At 38.5% G+C, this 26,118-nt stretch overlaps 1 protein-coding gene across 3 annotated transcripts; it reads right to left on the bottom strand.

Moving 5' to 3' along the window:
* Positions 1-192: 192 nt before the first annotated feature.
* On the bottom strand, positions 193-25,609 carry EXOC3 (exocyst complex component 3). 3 transcript variants are annotated; one of them, XM_062515429.1, is made up of 13 exons: positions 25,350-25,609; positions 22,413-22,597; positions 18,698-18,917; positions 16,272-16,953; positions 11,735-11,852; positions 9,193-9,318; positions 7,527-7,627; positions 6,921-7,031; positions 6,084-6,234; positions 5,281-5,403; positions 2,803-2,964; positions 1,516-1,643; positions 193-1,069 (listed from the first exon to the last, which is right to left on the bottom strand). In XM_062515429.1, the coding sequence occupies exons 2-13, from the start codon at positions 22,554-22,556 to the stop codon at positions 898-900; spliced, it is 2,238 nt and encodes a 745-aa protein (XP_062371413.1). In that variant the 5' UTR covers positions 22,557-22,597; positions 25,350-25,609; the 3' UTR covers positions 193-897. The 3 variants fall into 3 exon arrangements, with proteins under 3 accessions (XP_062371413.1, XP_062371424.1, XP_062371432.1); XM_062515440.1 differs by having other exon boundaries at positions 25,407-25,609; XM_062515448.1 differs by lacking the exons at positions 18,698-18,917; positions 25,350-25,609 and having other exon boundaries at positions 22,413-22,447.
* Positions 25,610-26,118: the final 509 nt, after the last annotated feature.

The raw sequence follows: 26,118 nt of genomic DNA, 5'->3' as shown, positions 1-26,118 counted from the left end.
CTTAAATGTGTGTTTCGTCAAGGAATTTCGAATCCACAATTGTCTAGTACTATTTTATAATTAGATTAATCTGAAAATACTCTGGAAATAAAACCCAGCATCTTGTGTTTTCAGAAAACTATTAAATCCAATTTTTATTCACACTTCAAACAATGACAAAAAAGATTTACATGCTCTGTAAATCTACAAGGATGCAAAGAATCACAGCTGAACATAGGAATGGTTTAACATTTTATTGAACTGATGTGCTTTATGTGCTGTTTTTAGTTAATCAGTGAAAAAAAACCTGTACCTTATCTCTTTATTTATTTATTCAACCTATAATCAAATTGCACTGTAGCAATTTCATTCAGTCCTTTAAGTCAGGAAACTGATTTTATAATTAAGTTTTCTGCAATAAACTATTTTACACCAAAGTAAGTACATACACAAAATATAATGTGAAAGTGGATTTACATTAACACTGAATGCAGTGCCATATAAAGACAGTTCTAAAGGAGCCTGCTTAGGTATTGTAAGTGATGTATGTTAGTATATCCAGCTCTAATACAGCTCTCAGGTTTTGGTAGAAATATCTTTATATAGCATTGCAGTGCACTGTGCAAACCTATTCCACAAGAAAAATTTATCTGCTGACAGCAAAACCAGCTGTGACAAACGGGTCAGTAAAAAAAAACTCCATGCCATTAAAAGCTTTGTTCTTCAAACATGACCTTTAATCCTTCTTCTTTCAGAAATCCTGCATTTCCTTATGTCCAAGTCTTTAGAATGAAATAGGCCTAGCAAGTATCAATGTATATTGAACTTTACTCAAAATAGCATTGCCAAATTTGTCCACTAATACTTCAAACCTGTTGATCCCAGAGAAGTAGTATCACACAAACACAGAGTTGTCAATTACTTAAGAAGTTTTGGCACAGTGAGAGTAGGAACTGCAATTTCTTTAAAAATTGGCACGTAGTTTGGATTTGGTTGGCTTGGACCTTGATCCAAAGTTTCAATGATAGTCTGCTTCATATCTCTGCTGGCATCGCCTCTCACTGTCAGCAAAGCTGCAATGTGGTCATCCCTGCCAAAGGAAAAGGGTAAAACTGGCATTAGGAAGCTTTGCACAAGTAAGATGTTGTCAAAACCAGCACTTAATTGGCAATATGTTCACTCAGTTTCAGCGGGTACTTTTTTTTCTTAATCACATCTCTGCTCAGTGAGAACTGGTTTTCCTGCTCAATATAAAGCACTGATTTGGTTGCTTTTAGGACTCTAAAACCTATTTTATCCTCCCAACACAGAGAATTGAAGTATTTTAAGTATTCCTCTGCAGTACTTCAGTAGTTATAACTCTTAGTCCAGCTCAAATACATTGTACATTAGCATCATTTTCCACAAGGAAGTGGTTTCATTCTAAAATATGAAAAATATAAGCACATTTTCTCACTGTTTTGAATTTCAAAATTTGCCCAAAAAACTCATGATGTTATCTATCTTTGTATCAAATCTGAGGGCAAAGAGAATTACCTGATATCTGGATATTTGCTGACTAAAGTTGAAACTTCCAGATAGAGCAGTGAAGGATCAGTCAGCTTGATAACCTCTGCAATGGCTTCAATGATGTCACAGAGTCCTTCAGTGTCCTCTCCAGAGCCCTACAAAAGTGAAAAAAAAAAATGAAAAATGCCACAAAACAAAAGCAATACTCTGCAAATCTACAAATAATCCTTTAATTAATATTTTGTCTGACAGTGTCTTTGAATTTCCCAAAAAGCTGAATTTTCAGACATTAAAAATCTCAAAATATTTGTGAATTGTCACATAATAATAGTCTCTCCCTGTTCTTCATTCAGAGACCTACTCAAGAGAATATCAGTGAAGGAAGTAGTATCCTACAAACAATATGTTGTATTTATCCACACTGTGATACATTCTAGTCTTCAACCTGGGTAATTACAAGCATAAATGTGAGGAACAACTGACATGAAAGCCAGATCTCTTCTGAAACATCTCTTCAAAACTGTCCCTCTGTTAGATTCCTTCAAGTCATCTGGCCACCAAAGCAGCTTTCAGCAACTGATTGACTGAACTGTATCTATTTAAAATCTGGACTATTTCACTATCTCAATTCAAGGTCATCTGGTTCTGCCAGTCAGGTATGGGTTGTTTCCTTTACTCCACAGCCTCTTCAATCAACTACCCCAGTTTTTCAGGCTTTATCTTTTTGTGCATTCTTTCGTCATTTTTATCATCTGTTGGCCCTAAGAGCTTTCTTGAACATGCAGATAAAGCTTTTAGGCCTGTTTTGTACATTAATTTTCAAATACTTTTTTTAGCCTGTCTTTTCTATTTCTAGTGGACTTCAAATGGGGTCAACATACTTGTCTTACTGATCCACATGAACACACTGCATGCTCCTTAGGTGATAAGTAATGGCATCTATTTGATGCCACATCAGCCTTTCTTTTGGCCAGGAAAAGCATTGTCATTGTTTTATTTAAATGCTTTTTTCTTTCACTTACTACTATGAATTCAGGGTACCTGCTTCTCTGAGGCCATTCAAATATTCAGCTGCACAGAGCTGCATAAACACATATGTATAAAGCAGTAGAAACCGGTCCTCAGGAATTTTAGCAGCTGACCCGTGTGTTCAGAATCTCCATATGTGCCCTCAGCTGGCATTTTTGATATTCCCAAGTCACTCAGCATTCTGGAGACAATGGAGATTTAACTCTAGCCATTTCCCCCAAGCAATAAACATGCATGCTTATTGTAAATTACCAGGGTAACAGCACTACCAAAGCAAACACTTACAGCTGCAAGCTTCTTAAACAAAAATCTGAACTGTTCAGCTTCTTTGATCATTTTTTCTGCACCCTCTTTTCGCTCTTCTGCATTCTTGAAAGATATACGTTTTAGCATGATTGCTCTGATGTATTCCACAACTACTCGCCGATGGGCCTCAAGAGTCATTGTCTGAAAGAAATGGAAAAGGTGGTGGATTGTGCCAGTGATACCTGCAGATGTAGCCATTATTTTTAGGCTTTGCACTGGGTATTTGCACTTAAGCACCAGCATACAATTTTTGCTAATGTAGATTGAGTGGTTTTAGATTCTCACAGTGCTAACAGAAATTAAAATCTCTCCTTCCCTAACAGTGAGCCAATCACAGGAAGCAACAAACCCCAGATATCTGTAATAACATGTCTCAGTTTTTTGAGGAGCACCAAAGAACAATAATTTTCTCAGATCTTCCTTGACTGATTTGCTGTTCTGCACTTGTCCCTTTACGGGAAATATCTACTAGTACCTGTATGAAGCATCTGGTATTGGTGCAAGAGTAATGCTGAGGTTTGGAAATAAAGAACAAAACTAAAACCCCAAAATGTTCACATGTTTATTTTTCAACAGGAATGTATGCAGAATCCTTAAATTCCACAGGTCCTCAGGTATTTTTTCTTCCCCTTAAGCATGGTGGCAAAGTTACTTAGGATTACAAAAAAATGTTTGTAACAGGCAGTCACAAACATTTTATCATATTTTATTAGTAGTATGATCAAACTTTAGTTTCAAGTTGTTCTTGAAATTTGAAAAAAAGGTTGGGGGGAGGGTAGAAAAAAGGGTTTGCGAAGTATTGCAAAGTACTGGAACACAGTAAATACAATGACTTTACAAAGTCATCCAGAACATAGAAAATACAATTTCAAGTTCTCCTCTCAAGAGTCTGCAGAAATACCAGAGCTAGGTGGTTGCTCAGGGACAGCTTCTCTTGCATTAATGGAATTGATGCCAATTACACAAAGGAAAGTGAACTGCACAGAACAGACTGTGGGGGGCTGACATGAAGGGCCCATCCCACTGGAAAGGAACTGAGGAACAGCTCCACTACAACCAAGAACACCCCACAAGAGCCAGTAGTGCTATGGCTGAGCATTCAATTTACAGAGGAGGAAAACAGCAAGGCAGAATGCCTTCGATCCAGATATCCTCTGTTTCAGAACTGTGTCCTTCCCACTGGGCTACAGTCTTCTTGGAGGTGCTTTGTTAATGTGGCTTTTAAAAACTATACTTTCAAAACAGGGTTATCCAAGAATATTTTAAAACCTGAAAAAAATCCCATCACAAATCAGGGAAACAAAAGCATGGTCCAGCCTGTGCTAGAATATATGGCATCTTTTATGGGAGATTTTTTTTTGTGGTGGGAGACAGGGGAAAAGCAGATATGCTGAATACCAAAGAATCTGCTTGTAAGGATTTTCCCCACAAGGTGGCAATAAATGCTACATGATAAAACACATGTGACTGAAGAGATTGGTATTAACACTTCAAAACTCATGCCAAGCACTTGTACCTCACAGTAACAAACTAAACCTGGAAAAGAAAGCTGCTCCATGAATATAGACTAATTCTGGGACTGACCTAACTTATTTTGTGCACTTCTTCTGGACTGAAAGTACATACACTAACATAATAAGGCCTCTAGGATCTGCAAATACTGAAGTTTAAGAGGTCATCAGAGGAACTCCCTTTGAGAATTGAGGTAAGAAAGAATAAGTGTATGATTTGGAGACTATCTTTTAAGCCCTTTTAAGAGCTTCTTCAAAGATCTCACCTAAATACTGATCTTGCTAGCTTCTATTAGGTTCCTAAGTGTTGGACAATCATTTAACACTGTCTTATTACATGAACCTACCTTTAATCTTCCACATTATTGTACTTTTTTCTATCAATGGAGAAATCCATATATTCTTTGACAGACCAGAGGGGGAAAAAACCTGTAACCTAGCACATTTACTGTTGTAAGAGCACTTTAGGCACCAACTTCACTATGCTCCATTACATATATTAGAACCAGGAATTACTTGATGTGCATTTATAAAAAAAAAGTAATTACAGACCAGGAAAACTAGTTTCAGAAGAACTAATTTTATCTGACTACAAACTTCTGAGGAGAGGTAGAAAAGTACAAACTGGTAAAAACATCTAGTAACACACCGAGAAGTTTCCAGGACTAAATACTGCAACTCAGATCTGTCTTTAACAATATTATATGCCTGTGGGGAAAAAAAAAAAAAAAAAAAAAAAAAAAAAAAAAAAAAAAAAAAAAAAAAAAAAAAAGTAGATTCAGACTTCTGCAGTATGGCGATGAACATTTATTTTTTTCCTTTCCAGTAATGAATCAAATCCAATTTCTGCATGTCAGTTCTGAATTCCATGTGGTGTTCAGAAATTCCAAATCAACATGATGGTCAGAGTATATCAGCAAAGTATCACTGAGTATTTTGCACCTACCTTTTTGTAAGGCTTTTTAATTTTTGCAAAGTCATTGAAATAATCCTCTACAGTGACACAGATAGTCCCCACAGCATTAGATCCCATCAGCCACTTCTTCGTCATCAGCTCATTCAGATGTGGCTGAGAAGGTGACAGACAAGAGATCAGATCAGGTTTTTGACAATTTCATCAGTTACTAACAAATGGCAGACAATTTTAAGTGTTTAAGCTTGTCCTACATTCTTCCTCATGTGAGCCACTCAAAGTACTTATATTAGCTCAAAATTTTGTTACAAATCTAACAAGTCCCAGAGCATCTCTCTTCACCATTTCCTGCTGTTTTTCTAATTGCCTTGTTTCCCTTCCCATACTCCCAATTTCTTCATAGTAGTAATTTTTAACCAGAGGGATTCTATACAAGAAGCTAGAATTCCTAAACATGGAAATCTACCAGATAGGAAGGGCCCACTGCTAGAATCAATCAAATATATTAATTACAGGCGAACTGTACCTGCAATGACAACTTAGTAGCAGCAGCAGTTTCCCAAATAATTCTTACAAGTCAACAACATAAGACTAAATATACAAAGCACCTCCCTTAAGTCATCCCATGGAACCTAATTAAGCAACCTTCCAGTCTCCTGCATGCAGAGTACACCAGTGAAGAACAATACTAATGTTTATGACACTTTGCTAGCCCATATATAAAACCCGCATATTTTGTATATTTAGCAATCAAAAGGCTCCACAAGTACTTCATTCTGAATGATTTTTTTTTTCTAAATAATACTTCTGAGTTTTTTCATCAAAAAAGTTCTAACCTCTAAATCCATGAAGACTTCATCTAGCAGGCTAGAGCAGCCTTCTTTAGCAATGATGTCTAAAGTTGCATCCATGTTTGCGTGACTGATTGACAACGTGTCTTCCATGTCACTTTTCAAGTATTTTCTTTTCAGACTAACAATAGATTCTCTGTGACAAGACAAAGAAAAAAAAAAGGCTTTTCATTACCCACGGACGCACAATTGCACTATTATTACATTTTTGGAGTACAAACACAGAAAACAGTTATTTTTGCAAGGGGAAAGAATGCCTGCTGCTTGCTTTGTAAGCCATAGTTTACTCTCCAGCATGATTCTGGAGTGGTCAGTGTAGACTACTGACCCGTGCAGACTACTTGTGTGTTGGTAGCAAATTCCTGATGATGTGTAGACCTGCAAATGGCAGCAGTTATAGATGAACACGAAGATGGACTGTTCATCACTGAAACACGAGCCACATTCTGATATTCTTCACAGAAGGTCTGCCTTACTTTTTCCAGCTCAGTTCACCTTCATCACATTGCTTGAGGGTGATCTGTGAGAGATCCAATATGAGAGAAAGTGGCTGGACCCAGAAAAACTAACTGAAATTACCTTATCAAATTCTGGAAGCTGAAGAAATATTTTCCTTTGGTAATGAAATTCTTGGAATAACAAGTGGTTTTTCACTGGTGAGGAACAATGGCTTGGCTTGCCAAAGGTAAAAGGCAATCACAATACCTGCCTCTTAAAACACCTCTATCTTTAAACCTGTTGCCTTTGTTTAAGGCTAAACTATCTTAACTGAAATATCAATAGCTATTTTTCTTAAAATACTGCAAGAACATTCAAACTCACTTGAACGTTTGACAGTTGTTGATGACCGCAATCATGTACTGAACATAGCACTGAGGATACTGACGATTTTTAAGATGATCTTCTTTATACAATTGTGCTTCATCTTTGTACCTGTAACACATAAAAGGAACGGCATTAAACAGGCACAAATCTGTAAGAACTCAAATACACCCATAGGATCAAATTCTTCATAAGGGTCTGCCAGGTATTTAGAAATATTTTATGAAGACTGTGTTGCTCATGTGATGCTTTAGTTTTCCTGTTCTGGGCAGAATCCAGCCAAGGAGGTGTCTTCTCTCTTTCTTTAGAGAAAGAGGTATAAATTTGAAATATAAAAAAAAGCAGAACTGACTCAAAAAATTAAGAGCTGTTTGCAGACAGGAACTGAAAGTGCCATTCACCAGCAGAGAGGAACTTCTGTAGTGAAATTTGGGAAGGGAAGAAAGGAAGAAAAGGAAACACAAGAAAAGCCTGATTGGCATAAATGTGATAGAAGAAAGACAAAACAATAAAGAAACATACAAACAAAAAAAACAAGTATTGAACTGTAGGAACAAAGAGAGACTGAGGTAGGATAAAGCATTTGTATTTTAAACATAATGTTACCTGGTTAGAAATGAATTCATTTGCTGAAGACATAGAATGAGTACCTTTGTTTTCAAATCTTCATTTATCTGAGCAGCCACCTGAAGATTCTGCTCAAACATCTAAGACAAAAATAGTTTAATTATGAAGAGGGGCATTTATCAGTGGTAAACAAAAACAGAACTCCTACCTTGGAGTCTTGGAGACTCACTAGCACTGGCTCCATGGATGCTTTTTGCTGGTTTTGTTGGTTTGTTTTTTTCCCCAGATAAATCCACTAACTAAACCAAAAGCCACTATTTTCACAAGTGTAATTAATATATTACTGGCAACCATTAATGCATGCTGCAGTGTTCTCCTGCATACTGCATACTGATACTGCCCCCCTGATACTGAAAACAGCTGCATTTTTAATTCAGCAAAACAGTACTTAATCTCTTTAATTCAGTAGTGCTTTGGCTTTACAGTTATCAAAGTTCTAGGGTCAGCTCCTGCAGTTATTAATGAATAACACTACAACTGAAATTCCTTTGCTTCTTCCATATATGAAAGCAGTGAGCTCACAACACTGAAGTAAAGAAGCCTCTAAATTTTAGAAACACAAACAGGTACAAGATCTAGGTGACTAGACAACTGTGTTTGAGAGGAGGGAAGCTAGAACAGAAGGACAAATACAAAGCCAGGTGGAAACATGAGCTATTTCTATACTAAGATGATCAAAAATTTCATTGCCACATGCATCTCAGCACTGCAGTCCCTCTCAGCACAACACTAGAGCCAATAATCAGCCACCAGTTTCTTCAACATCACACACTTTCTGAAAACAATTAGATGAAGTAACTCTTGGCACTAATACAAATGTGAAAGAATGTAGCAAAAATCCTGGTATAAGGTGGAAAAAAAATAAAGTGGGAAACAAATACAGGAAGAAGAGATAATCCATCTTTCACTGAAGGTACCTAACACAATATTTGTGAAGAAAAATTAGAAAGTGAGGATAATAAGTGCACATTTTACTGGTCGATAAAGATCACTTTCAAAACTTTCCACTACCAACAACAGGGTGGTGCAGGTTTGGGTATTTTTGTGCCTTTTTTTTTAACGGATCTTAGAAACAGCCTTATCTTTTTTGGTTTTAATTTGGACAGGCCAGTTAACATTTCATGTTAACTGAAATAGTCTTTGAAACAGCAACAGTTTTAAACTCCAATGGAACTTTTAATTCTAGTATTAAGGTATTTGTATATAATGAATAATTTATAGTAACAAATACATGCCTAGCTACCTCAGCACCATATTAACAAACAACCTAACTCAGCACTGTATTAATAAAAACTGTTGTAGTTAAGTCACGTATCATCTGGTAGGCTTATACTATAGTTTTGTATCAAGAGACCTAAGTAAAAGCAGCTCACTAAATACAAAGAACAACAAAACAGGCTGGGGAAAATATGTTTCTAACCTACACATAAAAAAGAACTGTCTTTAAGCATTGAAGTAAAAAAGGTAAACAAAAACCTTCGAAGAAACAACCCCTCCAACTAAGAGCTCTACAGGGAAAAAAACCCCCCTGTACTTCAAAAGACATAGAAACAATAGCATTCTAGAAAGTTTGGCTTCCCCCCCATTTCCCCAAATCCATGTACTGCTTCTGTAGATTTTCTACAAAAAACAAGCGGTCTTATACCTGAAAAACAATAGCTGGGAGGGTAGTCTGATAGTACCCATCTTGATCTGCTTCTGGTTCAGTTTCTTTTATCCAGTCTTTTTTATCTGTCTCCAGTGCTTTTCGCAGCCAGCCAATGATATTAGACTTCATTTAATAAAGCAATCAAGAGAAAGAAAAGATGCAATTTAACACAACAAAACCCCCAGCTACAATATCTAGAACACCAGTCATTTCCATAATGAAGAGTGGCATAGTAACAGATAATGCTGTCCACTTTTGCCATTCCTACAGGATATAGGTAACAGACAAATTAAAATTTGCATTGACAAAGACAAAGGTTAGTACTCAAATGCAAGTGGTGTAGTTTGAAGTCTGGCACATTTTGGAAGGGGAGTGCTTCTAACACAAAGGGCAGGTCAGTTTGTCAGAATCAACATGTTTACTAATTTTGGAAGAATTTATTAAGCCTCAGGCTTTAGGTTTCAAACTGAATTTTTCCCCAGCTGAAAAAAATTAGGGTAATACTTAATATAGGAAAAATAGCACATATCTGCCTGTACTTCCTTTTACACCTCGGTGTTAGGAAACTGGTGCTCGTTACTGCCAGGGACAAAACCCTAGGATTAGATTAAATGGGTTGTGTTTCTTGGAACACAAGTGCTGCAGAATACAGAGATGGATACAATGGCTGGCTCTCCTCCCATCTGCTTAGCACACTGTACAGCACACAGACATTAAGAACGGGGTTTAGAAGGAGATTAAGCCAGTTCTCTGCATGACACACACCACAGACCTATGCACAAGAGTAAAGACCAGCATGTTTGCTAAATATATAATTGGATTCTTTGATTTCTGTCCTGCTTGGGCTGACTATTTCTGCCTCTTTTCTGCTTTGTTCACATTTGCTTAAAACCTGTAGTAATATAAACGTCTGTACCTCTTTCCAACATGTTACAGGTATATTACTGTGCCCTACCATGCACAATGACACATTACCAGTAGGCACAAAGAGAAAGGCAAAGTCCATACAGCACCCTCTTCAGTTGTGTGAAACGATGCACTACCTTTCTTCCTCATAAGCATGGAATTGCTCTAATGAAATACGACCTGCATGACTTAATCTTTTAAGCCAGCAACCCAAGGGACTTTTTCACCTTAAGATCAACATTTATAAGGACTTTTTCAAGCTGAGGTGAATGGAAAAGTAATATGCTAGGAATCTGTTAAAATCTATTGGCATTTTATTTCTCATGACATTTTTGGTGATGTAAACATCAGTATTTAAGTTGATATTACCAATTACTTGTACTTGGCCATAAAGAACTAGTTACATTGTGTTTAAAAACACTTTTAAACAACATCAAAAGAATAAGGTAGAAGTGAAAAAAACAGGTAGTTTCCATATTTTCTGCCTTAAAAGCCAAAAACAACCATAAAAATAAAACCAACAAAACGAAAGCCACTCTGTTTAACAGAGTAGCAACTTTGTTTTATTTATAATCTATAAATAAAATATCATTCTATACATAATATTTGTCAGTAGGTAAGGAAAAAAAAAAGTACTAAAAAACCAGTATCGGTGTATTTTTCACAGTAAGTGAGGATAAAATTAATTCAAAGGCATTTCCTAAGTCAAGTCAAAAGTTGCTTGAGAAAACAAACCAATGTGCTTTTTGTCCTAAAGGTAAGTGCAGAAAAATAAACTTGCATAGAAGTCCTAATAAAGCTCATGGGAAGCAGAGCCTCTACTGACAACTTCCTTAAGTCATTACAAGACTGGTTCATATTATTGTAATGAGCAAAAAGTCCCAAGTAGTTGCTGTTGGACATATTTTAGTATCTGACACATCTAAAGAAGCATAAAAATTTCCCTCCTCTGCTTGGCAGAGTTCCTAAAGTTAGGAGGTACAGGAATTCATTGAACAATTTAATAACAGCAAATCCCAAGTTACAACTCCACAACTATCCACTCTTGGAAGCAATTAGTGGATCTGACAATCACATAATGCTTGCTTTGCCATGAAGTTGACCAGTTTCTAGTAACTGTTAGGATAACAAAAAAGCAGTGTCTTTATATTTAAGACACACTTGAAATGGCATCCACAAAAGGAAATTATGCTCATGCAGTTAACAGGCATGAAAGGAAAAGGCTGTTAAAAGAATCAAACTGGCAAACACGAACATCCTGATTACCTTGAAAAGATCACATCTGTATCAAATGTTGATGTAGTTACTTTGGAAACCAAACTGCCTACAGTGTCTTTTTAAGTGTTAACATACTAGCACTATGAATTTTGGCATATGAAGACTGGAATTCCTTCCTTTCTAGTAAATTATTATTAATCATCTGTAAAGCATAACTACTTCTTGAAATGTCACGATTTACATATATAAAATCATCTGATTAGGACTTTATAAAGAAACTTACACAAAGGATATGAAAATTGTTATAAAAGGGATGGTGTTGGATTCACATTTGTCTGCTGATGGAGGAGCAGCACTGAGGTACTAAGGCAGCTATAAACTCATATGAACGTGCCTGTGCACTGTTATTACTCACAGTGAGTGTTGACATATACTTGTTAAGAAGCTGGTCTACCACATTTTGTGAAATCAGAGCATCCAGAGAATTTACATCCACTTCAGGAGACAGTTCTGAATTTCCCATCATCTCTGCACTGAATTAAAAAAAAAAGAAAAAAGAATAAAACGTTGCAGATTAATAAAGAAAAATGAGACAAAAAAGTTAGAAACTATGAAACCATGCAACTTCTTCGTATGTTCATTGTAAAGGGCAATTCTCCAATACCTACACATTTCAAAAAGTTTTTAATAGCAACCACAACAATAAATGCATTTACAAGAAATATAAATAAAACTGTATGAATGAAAGAATAGAATGTAAAAGCTACAGCCCAGGATATAATAAAAATATTACAGACATTTAAATATACAACCTTTTGATAATTTCTTACTTTTATTGAGAATTAATAATTACTTGAAACAAAGGCCAACTGGTTCAATCTGTGGGCTCTTTGTAGGGAACATTTTTATACATCTTTTAAATTTCAGTGGTGATGACAGACAATTTATACATTTTGAATTTTAGAACAGTAAAGATCATTGACAAGTATGAATTACTGTCCTCAGAACCTCAAAAGAACTTCTGTTTTGGTACTTGCATCACATCCATGTAAAAATTAAAATATATTAAAAGAAAAGCTACTTATGCTTCCTTTCTTGGCAAAGGATATAGCTAATCTAAGAGGATGAAGCATCTTTCAAGACAAATCAAAGGTACACTTCATGGGTACTGTGTAAGAGCAATTGCTTACAAAGGAAAGTTTTTGATTTTATAGGATTGGAAAGAAACTAGAGCAAAATATTTTAACAAGGATTATATAAAATGAATACTTCACAGTGATATTTTGCATCTATATAAGATCATACAAGTGGCTTGTGTAATCAAAAAATCCCCAAAGCTATGCCAAAGCACAGCGTAGCTAGAGCTCTTAATATTTCATGCTCGAAAAAAAATCAATAAGTCAAACCCACACTCTTCAGAGAGTGCTTTATTAACAGCTCAAGGAAATATATTAAATATCATAACAACATAAATTATTTCACATTCCATTTCTAGTGTGCTTTTCAGAAGCAAACCACAAATTCTACACTTGCAGAGGCTACTAACACAAACTTAAATTCATAAACAAGTGTCCAGTTTGTATAGTTCGGCAAATTGAAGTTGTTCTCCAGGTACCTGCAGGGACTCAGCACAATGTTGCTTCTACTTCCTGGAAAAAATAAAGCATTGAAAAAAACCACTACAGTTACCAATTTAAAATACCAAAATTCTTGTATCTGAAACCATTAAAAGTTACTCTGACTGAACATCCTACACTAATAGCCTCTTCCTGGCTTGTAATAAAAGAGATTGAAATTATTTTAAGTAGCTCAATCTATTCACAAAACTGAATTCCATTCTGTTGCTGTTTACAGAAAGAACAAAAGTAATAGCAAGACCTGTTTCAGGTTGATTTAGAGGAAACGTGAGAAGCTGTTTATGACACTGTGCCATGTTAGAAAACATTTCTAGCCTCATTTTACATAATTATCCCTGTTCACAAGGCCACAGAGACATTAACCTTTTCTCAAAGCACATCACCTGAAACCTCAAAACAGAGACCAAAAGCTTCTACCTCTGGCCCACGATACAAAAATTCTTCCTATACAGAATTTCTCTTTCTTGATCATCCTAACCCAAGTGCCTAGGAGGAAAAAAGCAACAGACAACCCTCTTCCTAGTGGCATAAGACTTCTAACTGTTGGGAAGTTATTTACAGTCAACAAGAAGCTTATAATCAAGCTGAAATTTCAAACATAATTGCATTGTTTGTAAAGTAGCATTTTAGAAAGCCTCTATTCTGCCACCAATGCTGCTCTATCTGTTGAGATGTTGGCTCCAGAGACAGCATCCAGCTATATGTATAGCAGTATTCATCCTGTTCCTTGAAGTGAACATTGTTGACACCATCTGTAGCAATCCTGGTGAACTCCTAGCAGTTTTGTCAACTCTTGATCTGTACCTCATAAAACAATGCTATGAATATGAGCATCAGGAACTTTACAAGACTTACAATTTTTCTTAAACACAGATGAGAATCCTGGTCCCAACCCAGCACAGATTTAATAACAGTAAGTTTCCAAAATTCTCACTGACTTAAACATGAAAGACAAACTCACCTAGCACAGTAAAACTCCCACTCAAATTTTAAAGGCTATTATTCCACAGGTAAGATCACTTTATTTCTGAGCTGTGAGTTGAGTGTATTTCTAAAAACAGCTTCCATGCAGACATGCTCTGATAAAGAAACCACCATGATTCTTTTGTAACTCCTATGTTTCAAATACTGAAAAAAGTTGTGTATGACCTTATCAATTCATCTCGTGGAAATAAACCTCAATGCTTCTTTTCAGTCAGTATTCTCTCAGTTGGTTTTGAAGTGCAGCTGCAATATGCAAATACAATACAAATTTCTATTTTCCCTCTAATATTTACAGTTCTCGTGATGCCAGATAGTCCATTCTCCTTCCTAGTTTGTTATAAACATACCCCTGTGGAGAATGTTTTATTGTATTGTTAAAACACGTCCAGCAACTGTGATTTGATAAGCTCTGCAAATATCCCTGTTGAGAACTTTACTTTCCCACTCAGACACCTAAACTGATTTCTTCTTCTCCCATTGTGCACTACCAATACACAATGGCTAATTCTCACAGAATCACAGAAAATGGTTGGGGTTGGACCTTAAAGACCATCTAGTTCCAACCTGCCTGCAGGGATGCCACCCCCTAGGCCAGGTTGCTCAGGACTCCATCCAAGCTGGCCTTGAACACTTCCAGGGATGGGGCATCCACAACTTCTCTGGGCAACCTGTTCCAGTAATTATCATCCTATTTATAACGTTTTATTGTAATATACAAGAGCACAATTCCTGTACTGCCCTCTTGGGCTCTTTTTTAGAGAAGAAAGTCAAACCTTAATTTTTTCCTTCAAGGTACTTCCCCTAATTTCCATCTCACTTGTTATGCAGATACACAAGGAGAAGAGCATTCTCAGATATCCTGTAGTGTGTCTACTCCTCTCACTGTTTCCCTTTCTTCACAAGACTCAGCCACCAGGTGCCACCAGCCTCAAGACTTGCTTTACCAAGATTTGTTTGCTTTGTAAATAGACAAAACACTGCCTTCACTCCCTCCTTTTGCCATTTCAGTGATAGAACACACAGATTTAGAGCTTTAACTCTGAATTGCCTAACTCAGTAAGAACCTACTATGCTTTCTGAGGGAAGGTAGAAGGGGAATTTTAAGGCCAAGAATTGCCTTACTGGAGCATAAGTCCCAGGATACAAATGAAGAGCCTGGGAGCAGTATTTCTGCCGAGGTCATGCATGAGAAGGACTCATATCTCTGATTTTCATTCACTTATTATTCCTCTGGCCTTCAAAAGAAAAAAAGGCCAATTAACTCAGCTGCTAATTAGCAGCTGCATCTCTCTTATACCCTACATGAATATGTAAGTATACACAAGTGGGTGCTCCTGATTCTTCCTTGCAAGGAAAAGAAAAAAAAAACAGGAGGACTTTGCAGTGCAGACTAAAGCACAGGGTACTGAACACAAACCATAAAGCTGGTTATGAGAACTCTCTAGAACAGTATTATCTCCTACCTATGTGCTTTTTGGTACTACGCTCTAAACCCATCAAATGTCTAAACTTGTCATATTAGTGATATTGAACAATTGAAGACATCAAAAGTACACACAGTACAGAACCTGGGTTAATGCCAGCTATTCAGAACAGGATTGCAGTCATGAGCCACAGAAAGGCTAGCAGTACTTTTTCCCAAACAAATCAGTTGCTCTAGTAACTGCACGCCAACAAAAACTAAGCAGATGTCATTTGAGCTGTTTCTACCTGGAAGACGACAAAAAAAAAGCAACAAACCCTCCACAATGCTTAAGTTATCCAAATAAATCAGACAAGTCAAGAGAAATAAGCATATCACTATCATAGAAAACAACCTGTAAATAGAAATTCTTCTAAATAAATCATCACACAGTTTTGAGAGAAAACCTAAAGGAAGTTACCACATTATTTCCATTTAACAGTAATGAGGCAACTGAAGTAGTCCCACCCCTAGTAGAAGAGAACAATAGAAAGTTAATAATCATACAGATCTTCCGGGGCCGTGGCCACAATAAATATTTTGTTTCACACACGAGCTCTCAGTCTCCTGTTCTTCCCAGTACTTCACCAAACTGGTACTCAAATACAAGGTGACTGTACTTTCATGCAGGTCTTTAACTGCATTAAAATTTTAAGCAACTCAACATTATATATTGTAAAATACAAACAAGTTTTAAGGAGCAATTTCCAGGAAGCACAACTTGTAATGAATAGTAAAGAAGTTGCTAGTGTGATAGTATCCCTTTTCTGTTTTTCCTTTTTGTATGTTAATAGACAAGCAAATACTAACACAAATGGTGTTTTGCATGTCTCCTGTTACTGCTAACAGAAAAGATAAGGGGGCCTTACCTAGTGTACGTATTCAAAACCCAAGTTAGAAGGCTAACGATCTCATTAGCTTCCAGATCCTCTGCAGCAAGTTCTTGCATTCGGCTGGCCAAAGCTTGATGGTACATGTTTAGCAACCTGTTGAAAATGTCATAATGTGGAGGAAAGCATTGATCCAGCAGGGTCTTGGCCACAAGCAGGTCATCAAGGACGTATTTACGGATGATCTCAAGATGCCGCACAAGCCACATTTTGTCAGATTCTCTGGTATCTGCCTGAGTGCCTTCAATCCGCGTGCTCACAGTTCTCTCCAAAATATTGAACATTTTTTCCTTCCACTTCTTTGGTCTGCCAGGAGGTATGAACCCAGTCTGTTTTTTCCTGTCTAACATGCGCCTGTCGATTTTCTCCTCCCTCTCAATTATCCTCACAACGGAGACAAGCAAGGTTGGATCTCGACGGACTGTAACAAGAGATCTTTGAACCACCATCCAAAGCTGCTTTGCCAATTCCTCAGACAGTTTCTTCATATCCCCAAAGTACGTGTGGATGAGGTTCATGTCATGAGTGTTTTTGCTGTCCATGCGATACTGCTCATACATCAGGTTATCACGAGAACACTCCAAATCCATCAGTTTCTGGTGAGCCTGCAGAAGCTCCCCTCGCTCAATCAGGTCATGGGTCTCCCTGACTATCTCTGGAACTGAAAGGCAGGCAAAGAAGAAGAAAAATCACATATTGTACAACATTGCTATCAAAATACAAACAATTAATACAAAATAATAAAAGTAATAGAAAAAAAAGCTGAAGAACAGCTGAAGGAATTGCTTTTAAATATTTTAAAGGAAATTATTTTGAAGTATTCAAAAATTGTTAATAGATGTTACGCATCTTTGGACATTATTAACTATAATGCTCCATTTTAATCAGTGGCTAAACAAAGACCATAGTGCCAACGCAATTTTCTCCCTTCCTCCTGATGCCAAAAAATAAATAAATGAATCCTGGAAAATCTACTATGAAGCAAACTGCAGTGCTGGCCTTCTTATATATTCTGTAAAAGGATTTTAACCTGCCTGACTAAAAGTCACTCCGTTGAACCTGAGTCTGCATAAACCAAATAAATGCCAAATTTCACCTCCTTGAACAGTTTTTGCCTGCTTAAGGCACAACTGAAGGACGGAGGTAATTAACTCTACTGCTAAAATATGTTGAAGATTTTTTTGTCTTTATTACTTTTCAGTATCTGAGGAATCCTACAGACGATTAGGATTCTGTGGGGGAAGAACTGAAAAATCTCATCAGAAAAATTTGTCACTGCAAAAAAGACGGAGTGATTATAAACTGGTAGCCCACAAGAAGTTCTAGTGATTGCAACTGTCTTTTCAATACTGATAAAAAACAGTTTTTAAATAAAACATTTGATCATCTCTGAGCAAAACAACTATACTGCTTAGCAGCTCCAGGGGGAGATGCTTCATACCCATAACCTCTCAGAAAGCCTCAAAAGGCTGTATTGTTTCAGCTGCATCCATCTGTGTAAAATTAAACAACGCCCCCAAAACAACTCCACATTGGAACATGTGCAGTGTCGCTGTTTTTTGTTTTTAATGGCTAGATATTGCATGTAAACACTTTTCTTGAAGTTGCACATTGTATCTGATACTGTAGAGGTCAGGTACACACAGAGAGTAAACTGATCAACCTGGTATGGCTGGGAAGCAATTTTGCTTTATAGGTACACTTTGTGTATTAGTATTAGAAGATAGGAGGGGAGAAAATGCTGTTTAAATGAAATCAAAGTAGTCTGATAGGTTCAGTCCCTGTTACAGAAGCAAGATACTTAAAATTATTTATAAATAGAGAAGTCCTGGAAGGAATTCACCATGATTCAAGAATGGAATGCAGTGTGCATTCCACCACAGCTACATAAAATGACACAGGTAATCACATTATCTTTACAGTATCCATGTTATTACATAAATCTTATTTCATTTTGCAAACCCTCGGAGATGTACAGTGGTGCAAAATGTTTTTGCCTCCTAAAATAATTTTGCATTATTTGTACCCAACAGGCTGGCTGTAGGTGTCCAGCTCAGGCGGCAACACACCAGAACTTTACAAATACCCTTTCTGTATTTGTTGCTTCCATATTTCAGTCTTTCATACTAAACATGTTATCCCAGCTACTAATTGCCTGCAAGAAACTTCTTTGTGAGTTGTGTGCGATGGCCAGACTAGAAGTTCCTACAGCACAATTCAGTCTTCATCTATATTAAATGGTTACCAGCTACTTCCCTGTATGTGATGCACAGGTCATTCTTCCTTAATTCTTGGTTCCCAGTCAGGTTTAAAGCTCTCAACATTACTTGACAACCTTACAGTTGCTAGCACTGTATTAACGTGTTTTCAGTATGCGATAGATTATATAAAGAACAGTAGATTACCTGAAAATATATTCTTGAGATTTTCTACAGCAGCTGCCAGTTGGCTATGTTGCACTACAGCATCCTTAACATCCTTGAGGTTTTCTATAGTGTTGATGCTCTGTCTCCAGTCCTTATTGACATCTATCAAAGACTGCTGAATGTCCTTCACATCATTCAGTGCATTGTGCAGTTGGCTTAAACCTGTTCGTACTCCATCTAACTGTGACTGTATTGCTGCCTTGAATAAAAGACAAAGAAAGAACCCCTATTAATTGAGACTTCTCTGCATTTCCTTCATAAATTAATTTCAAAGGAGGTTATCAAAGAAAGTTGATATTTCATCAGAACGTTTGGTATGTACAGATTCTCAAAGCATTTTACCAAAGCAATTACAGATTTTGACTCTCAATAGAAAATGTTCTAAAAAAGCCCAAACTTAATTCTGAAATGTGCTTTAAAAAAACCCGAAAGTTCCTGGAGGCTAAAAAAACCCCAAATCCTAAAGCAATTCTGTCAAAACAAACAACAAAACCCCAAACTGAATATAATTTTCACGCTGTGAAACATCAATGACCAGACCAACAATGCAACTACTAGATTGTTTTGTCATAAAGACAGGTTATTGATATGGATGTTTTGTGACAAGTGACACTTGAAATAATGACTCTTCACAGAGGCTGTTAGGCCTGAGTATCATTCAGGTGTCCAGACACCTTACAGAAAATGCATATCTGAGTGAAAGAAATCAGATCATATCCACAGCACATTTTTTAGATATGTAGTTTTAAAAAGATGTGATGAAGGTGAAATCAGGGGAATGGAAAATGGAACTAGAAATTACAGGCTTCAAAAGACAAGCAAGTCATCAATGAAAACTCAGCTGCATAACTTGAGGCAACCAGTAAAGAAAATGAGGCACTAATCATTTTGCTAAGATCAAAATGTGTTTTTTGCCAAACTTTTAGGGCCCAAAAGCTTGGACAGTTGTGGAACTTTTTGTCGGATACTAGAAGCCAAAGAGGAAATCCTGGTAACTGCAAACAACATTTACTGGATTTTAAATGTACTGGTAAAGTCCCAGAAAAATGCATTGATTTTTAAACTAAGATAATCTATGTACTTTCAAATTATGACATGATGATTTTATTGATAAAAATGCATTTTCCTGGCAGATTCAGCACAATTAAGCAGTAGCAAGACATTTTTATACTATTTCTATCTATAGAACTGCTGCATTAACACATTTTTCCTCTACAGGAACTGAGATAATTAGGATACTCAAACACAATCTTCTGCAGCTGACCATAAAGTATTTTAAAAATCGCATGATCATTAAATTTTCAATACTTCTGCTTTGATAATTTCTTCTGAGGCAGGTCTTCCAAGTATTACATATTCAAATTTTTGCCTATTTATCTTTTGCAGAAACTTGAAAATGTTGAACTGAAACAGTAAGGGATCTCAGTCACTCTAACACAAATGGACAAGAAAATTTCTAAAATCAGACGTCCATCCATCCATGTTCAGTTTGTCTTTGAATAGTCAGCTGGGGCCAGGGGATGGGGTGATGGGGCAGGGAACACAGCATGTCCCAGCCTAGCATTGTAGACTTGGCTTCCTAGAATGCATATTCATCTTCGACTGGACTGATCATCGCTGTATTAAAGAAATGAAAACAAAACTAAGCCATCCTGGGAAAAGGGGTCAAAACTTCTCTCTTCATGTCTTTTCAAGTGACAGTTTTCAACATGAAGCCAGAATCCTGGCTTCCGGGTCTCCCTACAGCTCAAATCCATAACAGCTAAGGGAGAGGATTCATGCATGTTTACATTCTGGAACACCCACAACCTAGAAACTTCCCTAGGGTATGCATATTTCTACAGAGTTTCTTCACAGAGAAGCTCTTCCATTGATTAAGAGCATAAACAAAAATGAAGGCAAATGATTATAATTTTACAGGCTCCGGAAGAGATTTCAAGCAGCTCTTCTACATTCTGGACTACAGAACCCAAAAGCACCAATCTAGAATGCTAACTCGTGCTCTTCCACGTAATTTTCCCAGTTCTGCTACCAAATCCCAAAAATACTGCTTCACTGAGTGCCACCAGTCTTACACACAAAACTGATGAGTTTGATGTATTTCAAAGCAGTTTTTCCTCTAACAAGTTATGTTACATGGAAAGAAATGCAGTGAGGGATATACGAAATGGACTTAACTAAATATACAGGAGAAGATTTGGAGAGGATATTTAGATTCACCTGAAGAAAACAATGACAAAGATGACAGAATATCCAGTCAGAAAGAAGCACCTAACATGTTCACACAGAAGGATTTCCCATGTGTTCATTCACTCAGATGAAGCAGTAATCAACTCAGTCTGAGAAGTCAGCAACTGATGACCTCTGGCTGATGATCCTCATGTCTGTCTCCCCACCTTCCACACCATACACAGATACAATTGAAATCCACAGCAAGAGGATTTCCTACATCCTCTCTGTGCTCCCATCCATTAAGAGTAATTCTCATGGGAAAATCAGCACTGCTGTCCATTGCATCATTAACTAGTACCTTTTTCAGGAATGCATCCTGAGTGGATTAAGGGGTACTGAACTTCTTTTTGGAACAGGTATTTCTGACTACCTACGGATGACTGAACTAACTTAAACAACAGGGAAAATAGGTATTAAGTAGCTTTAGGCATTTACATGACTTAAAAAAATTTAATCATGACTGTCTATAGAAGCAGCCAGGCAAATGACTGTGCCCATACATTATAAATAGATCACAGTAACTAAACAGCTGATCCATTATTAATAGACTCTATATGCTTTCTGACTTAAATCTGAAAAACCCAGTCTAAGTCATCAGAAAAATTTCTTTCCATGCTACAAAAATCAACATGTGATTTGCTATATAAAAATGGCACATTATTTATAAACACAAATTTTTTTCATTGTGAAAGAAAATTGTCTGTCTTCTACTTCATACAGACTCCCACAAAGGAGGAGCCATCAAATAGCTATAAGATAAACTAAGTGGAATATAAGATTAGATACGGTGTATACCAGCTATTTTAACCTGAGAAAATGTTTCCCAAAACACTTTTCTAAGACTTTACTCTATCTGCTTAATACAGTGGTCTAAAATGACTGTTGGCAAATATCATTTGAAGGAAGAAAATACAGAACTCAGTAATATACAGACAGTAAACACAAGATGACCATACTCCTATTTCAGGCTAAGTCTACGTGTGAGAATGTGCATCCACTCATACAAAGGAGGAGCAAAATCATGGCATCACTTCCGTAAGAGACAAGAATGTGATGTATTTTAGCTATCTTCCCTAAACCCATGTAAAAGTCAGAGGGGTAACTGACTGATCCTTTTTCAGATGCAATCATCAACTTTCGGTTACAAGTTCAGTATTCAACTGCTAACACAAAGGTTTGTTGGCTGACTGGCAACACAGCAGGGTAGCTGTCCATGAATAAACTGCAGAACATACAGGACCTAAGAATACTTGAAATGCTTGAATAAAACACTAGTAAGATGTATAGTGTTGGCCTGCATTACTTTCACAACACAAATTTTCTGGTTTGGACACAAAGCAAAAACTGAAATTCCTGGTTTAAAACGATCCATCTAGCTTAAATGCAGATTCAAAAAAAAAAAAAAAGAAAAAAGGTACACTCATGCTACACCACAGACACTCAGGTTTATCCAACTTTGTACCTTGAGTCGAGCTTCTACTGAAGCCTTCTTACGAGCTTCCCTTCTGCGATACTGTTCCACTTTATCCAGCTGATCAGGACGCTGAAGCATTCCTGCTACTCTCTGCACAGCTGTTGCAACTGCTTCCCTATCCGTTTCCTCCATGGTTGATTAGGACTTCAGAATGTCTTCATTACTTAACAGGACTGAAAAGAAATAAAACGTTTTTTAAAATCCCACCTTTTTTCATTTGATGTCTATGTGAGATTCCAAAGTTAACAACTGGAGAATTAACTTTGGCAATAAAAGCAGTGAAACACGACAGAAGCATCATTAAACTGCATTCTAAGGAGAAGCAACTGGAGTTGTACAAGAATTGTATTTAAAGACACTTAACTCAGTCTCATTAGCTCCCTTAAAATGTTTTTGGTTGCTGTTTTTGCATTTACCTTGCTCTAAGTTTGAATTTTAAAAAAATCAAACAAAACAATACAACACCCAAAAAACCCTACCACCACAAAACCAGCAAATCTTCATCAGCAGAAGAGATTCAATTTAATCCAAGAGTAGGCTGGCCTATTAAAAGGGTAGTAAGACAAGCATAATGAAATCCTGTAGAAAGTTCAAGCAAAAGTCCTAACTCATCCTGAACTACAGTTGGGTGGAGTTGAGAGAACCACAGTCCTCCAGCAATACGTCAAATTTACTACCAAAACTGGGGAGAAATATAGCAGTGGAAGCTCCAAACCCAGAGACTTTACTACAGAGCACTTCCATTTAGGCTTCTGATGGATACATTTTTGATTTCCTACTCGTTTTCAGTTCTTGTCACAGTATCAGTCCAGTCCATCGGGGCGTAGGGAAAAATTATTCAAGTATTTCACCTCAGTCTCCAGCAGAATTTCTAGTGAAGCCGAGACATGCAAGCAAACAAGTATGGGGAAAAGGTAGCATCTACTGTCCATCAAGGCAGATCCGTTATCTCAAACTTCATTAGCAACTAAGAGAAAATAGGAGGATCCTTTCACCAAAGATGCAATACCATGGTGTCCACAGACCTCTGAGGAACGTGTCTGGAGCTCCTCATTGCTTCGAAATTATTTCCAACATTTTCTATCTTTAGTCTTGCAACCAAACAGAACATTTTAGGTCCTGCTGCCACAGCTAGAGATTATACTCTCTCATACCTATATTATTCCACATTATTCCTTGAAATTAGATATGTTTTTCCAGAGCAGTCTGCAATCATAAATCCAGAACATCACTTTATCTCAGCCAAACAGTGATCTAAAGAACTTTGCTAAGTGCACAGTACTGAAAGAGCAAAAGCAAGAAAACTCATGGGACAAGAGAAAGAAAGTTTGATAAATGAAGGAAACAGCCCCCCACCCGAAAAACCCTATGAAATAACCAAAGCCAAGAAAATTGTTCACGGGCAAACTAACACTCCAGTCAGTTTCTGAATAATCACTGCCCTGGAAACAAAACCCCCATATTTTATTGCTAAGTATCACATACACCATGGAATTTCCATTTGGCCAGTTTGGGTCAGATGTCCCCACTGTGCCCTCTCAATCTCTGCCCATCCCCAGCCTACTCAAGGGGAGTACAGGGCAGATTAGGAAAAAGAGAAAGCCTTCACACTGTACAAGCCACCTTCAGCCATAGCCAAACACTGTGGTGTGGGCAGCAAACTTTTTGCCACAAACCCAAAACACAGACTGTACAGGCTGTTATAAAGTTAACTATATCCCAGCCAGACTCTAGAGCACTAGCAAAATTCCTAATTTTAGAATTTATCATGGCTAAGAAACATTCTAGGCAAGGTTTGCCTGTGAGCTAGTCTGCAAGATCCTAAGTCTATGTCTCAAGTTCTGTATCTCTAGTACCCTCAAGAATTACATGCTTAAGTATGAACTTATTCCAGCTTTACTTCCACAGTGTAAACTGCTGTAATTCTTTACTACTGGCCAGGTTAAATCAAACCATGTTTGATTTCTTATTCTTCATCTAAACACGCAAGATCTATTTCCATTACGTGTGCTTTGGAATGAATACTCCAGTTTTGTTTGGCTCAATCTATTTCCAAGCTATAAGGGCTCTACCTAAAATTAAAAAAAAACAAAAACAAAACTTTAAAATATGATTTTACTACAGAAATGGTATTCCGCAGCAGAGAGCTTTATCCGGAATTACTGCTCTTATTAAAGACATCCCACAGAGTTACAACACCTTTAGCTCACACAGCCACTACCCAGGCACATCAAACATACCTCGTCAGCAGAATCATAAGCCATCACACTGAAACTAACATGTCGAGGCAGACAGGCTCTTGTAGAACCACCCAAAAGGAACAGCAAACTTTAGGAAGCCATGTCAGCTCCATACAGAAGCTGTGAGTCAAAACTACACACATCTTCAGCGCAAAATAGAGGCAGAAGCGAACAAAAAACTACGTCCCGAGCTGACTCAGGAAGGCTCCAGCTGCAATCGCACCCTTGTCCTCGGAACTCACGCTCCAGAGGCGAGCCAGCGGGTGCGACAGGCTCCCGGGGAAGGCCCCTGCCCCTCTACAGAGGAGCTCCCGGGCCAGAGGAACGCAGCGAAACCTCCGAACAGAACTCGGGGGAAGCAGCGGCAGCAGCCCCGGCCGGCAGCCCCAGACCCGCCCGGCTCCTCCCTGGCAGCGGTGGCCGAGCTCGAACCATTCGCACCTCAGGTGCCCGTCCGTGCCGGGCGAAGGCCGGAGAGCTGCCCGCGGGCACGTCGAGCCCCTCTGCCCTCCGCGGCGGCCCCGGGACGGGACGAGCCCTCAGCACCCCCTTCGGCCCCGCCATCCCGAGGGGCTCTCCGGATCGCCCCGGCCCATCCCGCCGCCCACCCCCTCCGCTTTCCACTACCAGACCGGGACCCTACAGCCCGCGACAACCCGGCAGAGGCCGGAGCGACGGCGCTCACCGGGCGGCAGCGGCGAGGACAGGACGGGGAGCGACGGGACCCACGACCGCCACTTACCGGGGCCGCGGCCGCCCCTGCTCGGGAAGGCGCTGACAGCCCCCGGTGCGCCGGCGCACGCCCGGCCGCGCACGCGCACCGCCCTGCCGGCGGCACCGCCTCCTTCTCCTCCTTCCTTTTTTTTTTATTTTTTATTTTTTTTTAAGCGGTTTTTCTTTTAAGGAGCGCAGTGTGTGCCGCTGGGGCCTGGTTCAAAGTGGCCGAAATCGGTTAAAAAAACATACCTAAAAAACAAACTCGACGACTGCAGTGAGGTGTTAAAAGCTTTGGGTTGGAGTGGTCGCCTGCCGCAGTGGGTGTCGTCTGGGATAAAGGAGGAAGCACGCGGAGTGTTTCCTTCTCGGGATGGGTCGTTAAGCATTGGAATGGGCTGCCCGAGGGAGGTGGTGGAGTCACGGACCCTGGAGGTATTCAGCAAATGACTGGATGTGACTCCGTGCCACGGTCCGCTTGACACGGTGGTGTCGGGTCAACCTGGTTGGACTCGATGGTCTCTCAGAGGCCTTTCCCAACCTAACTGATTCTGTGGTTCTGTAATGCATCTGGATAAGCTGGATCCGTGTGGGAGCTGTTTATCCCGGCAGAGGAGAAGGGAAACTCCTCACCCAGCCCGCGGGCTCCGCTGTCTCCTCACGCCTTGCCCACATCCCGAGGGATGTGTCGGGAGCGCGGTGCAGCTCCCGCCGCGACCTCCCCTGGCTCAGCGCCCCAC

Source organism: Cinclus cinclus, chromosome 1 (genome assembly GCF_963662255.1).
Source record: "Cinclus cinclus chromosome 1, bCinCin1.1, whole genome shotgun sequence".
NCBI classification, from domain to species: Eukaryota; Metazoa; Chordata; class Aves; order Passeriformes; family Cinclidae; genus Cinclus; species Cinclus cinclus.
Note: the sequence above shows the minus strand (reverse complement) of the source record. Positions and strands in the feature narration are given on the sequence as shown.

What these genes read in the sequence shown, in the direction of transcription:
- EXOC3 (XM_062515429.1), bottom strand. Translation starts at nt 22,556, where the DNA reads ATGGAGGAAACGGATAGGGAAGCAGTTGCAACAGCTGTGCAGAGAGTA. An exon ending in AGTATATGTCAACACTCACT is followed by an intron (nt 9,319 to 11,734) that starts GTGAGTAATAAC and finishes TATTAAATGAAG; the next exon opens with TCTAATATCATTGGCTGGCT. An exon ending in AGCAAATATCCAGATATCAG is followed by an intron (nt 1,070 to 1,515) that starts GTAATTCTCTTT and finishes TTCCTTTGGCAG; the next exon opens with GGATGACCACATTGCAGCTT.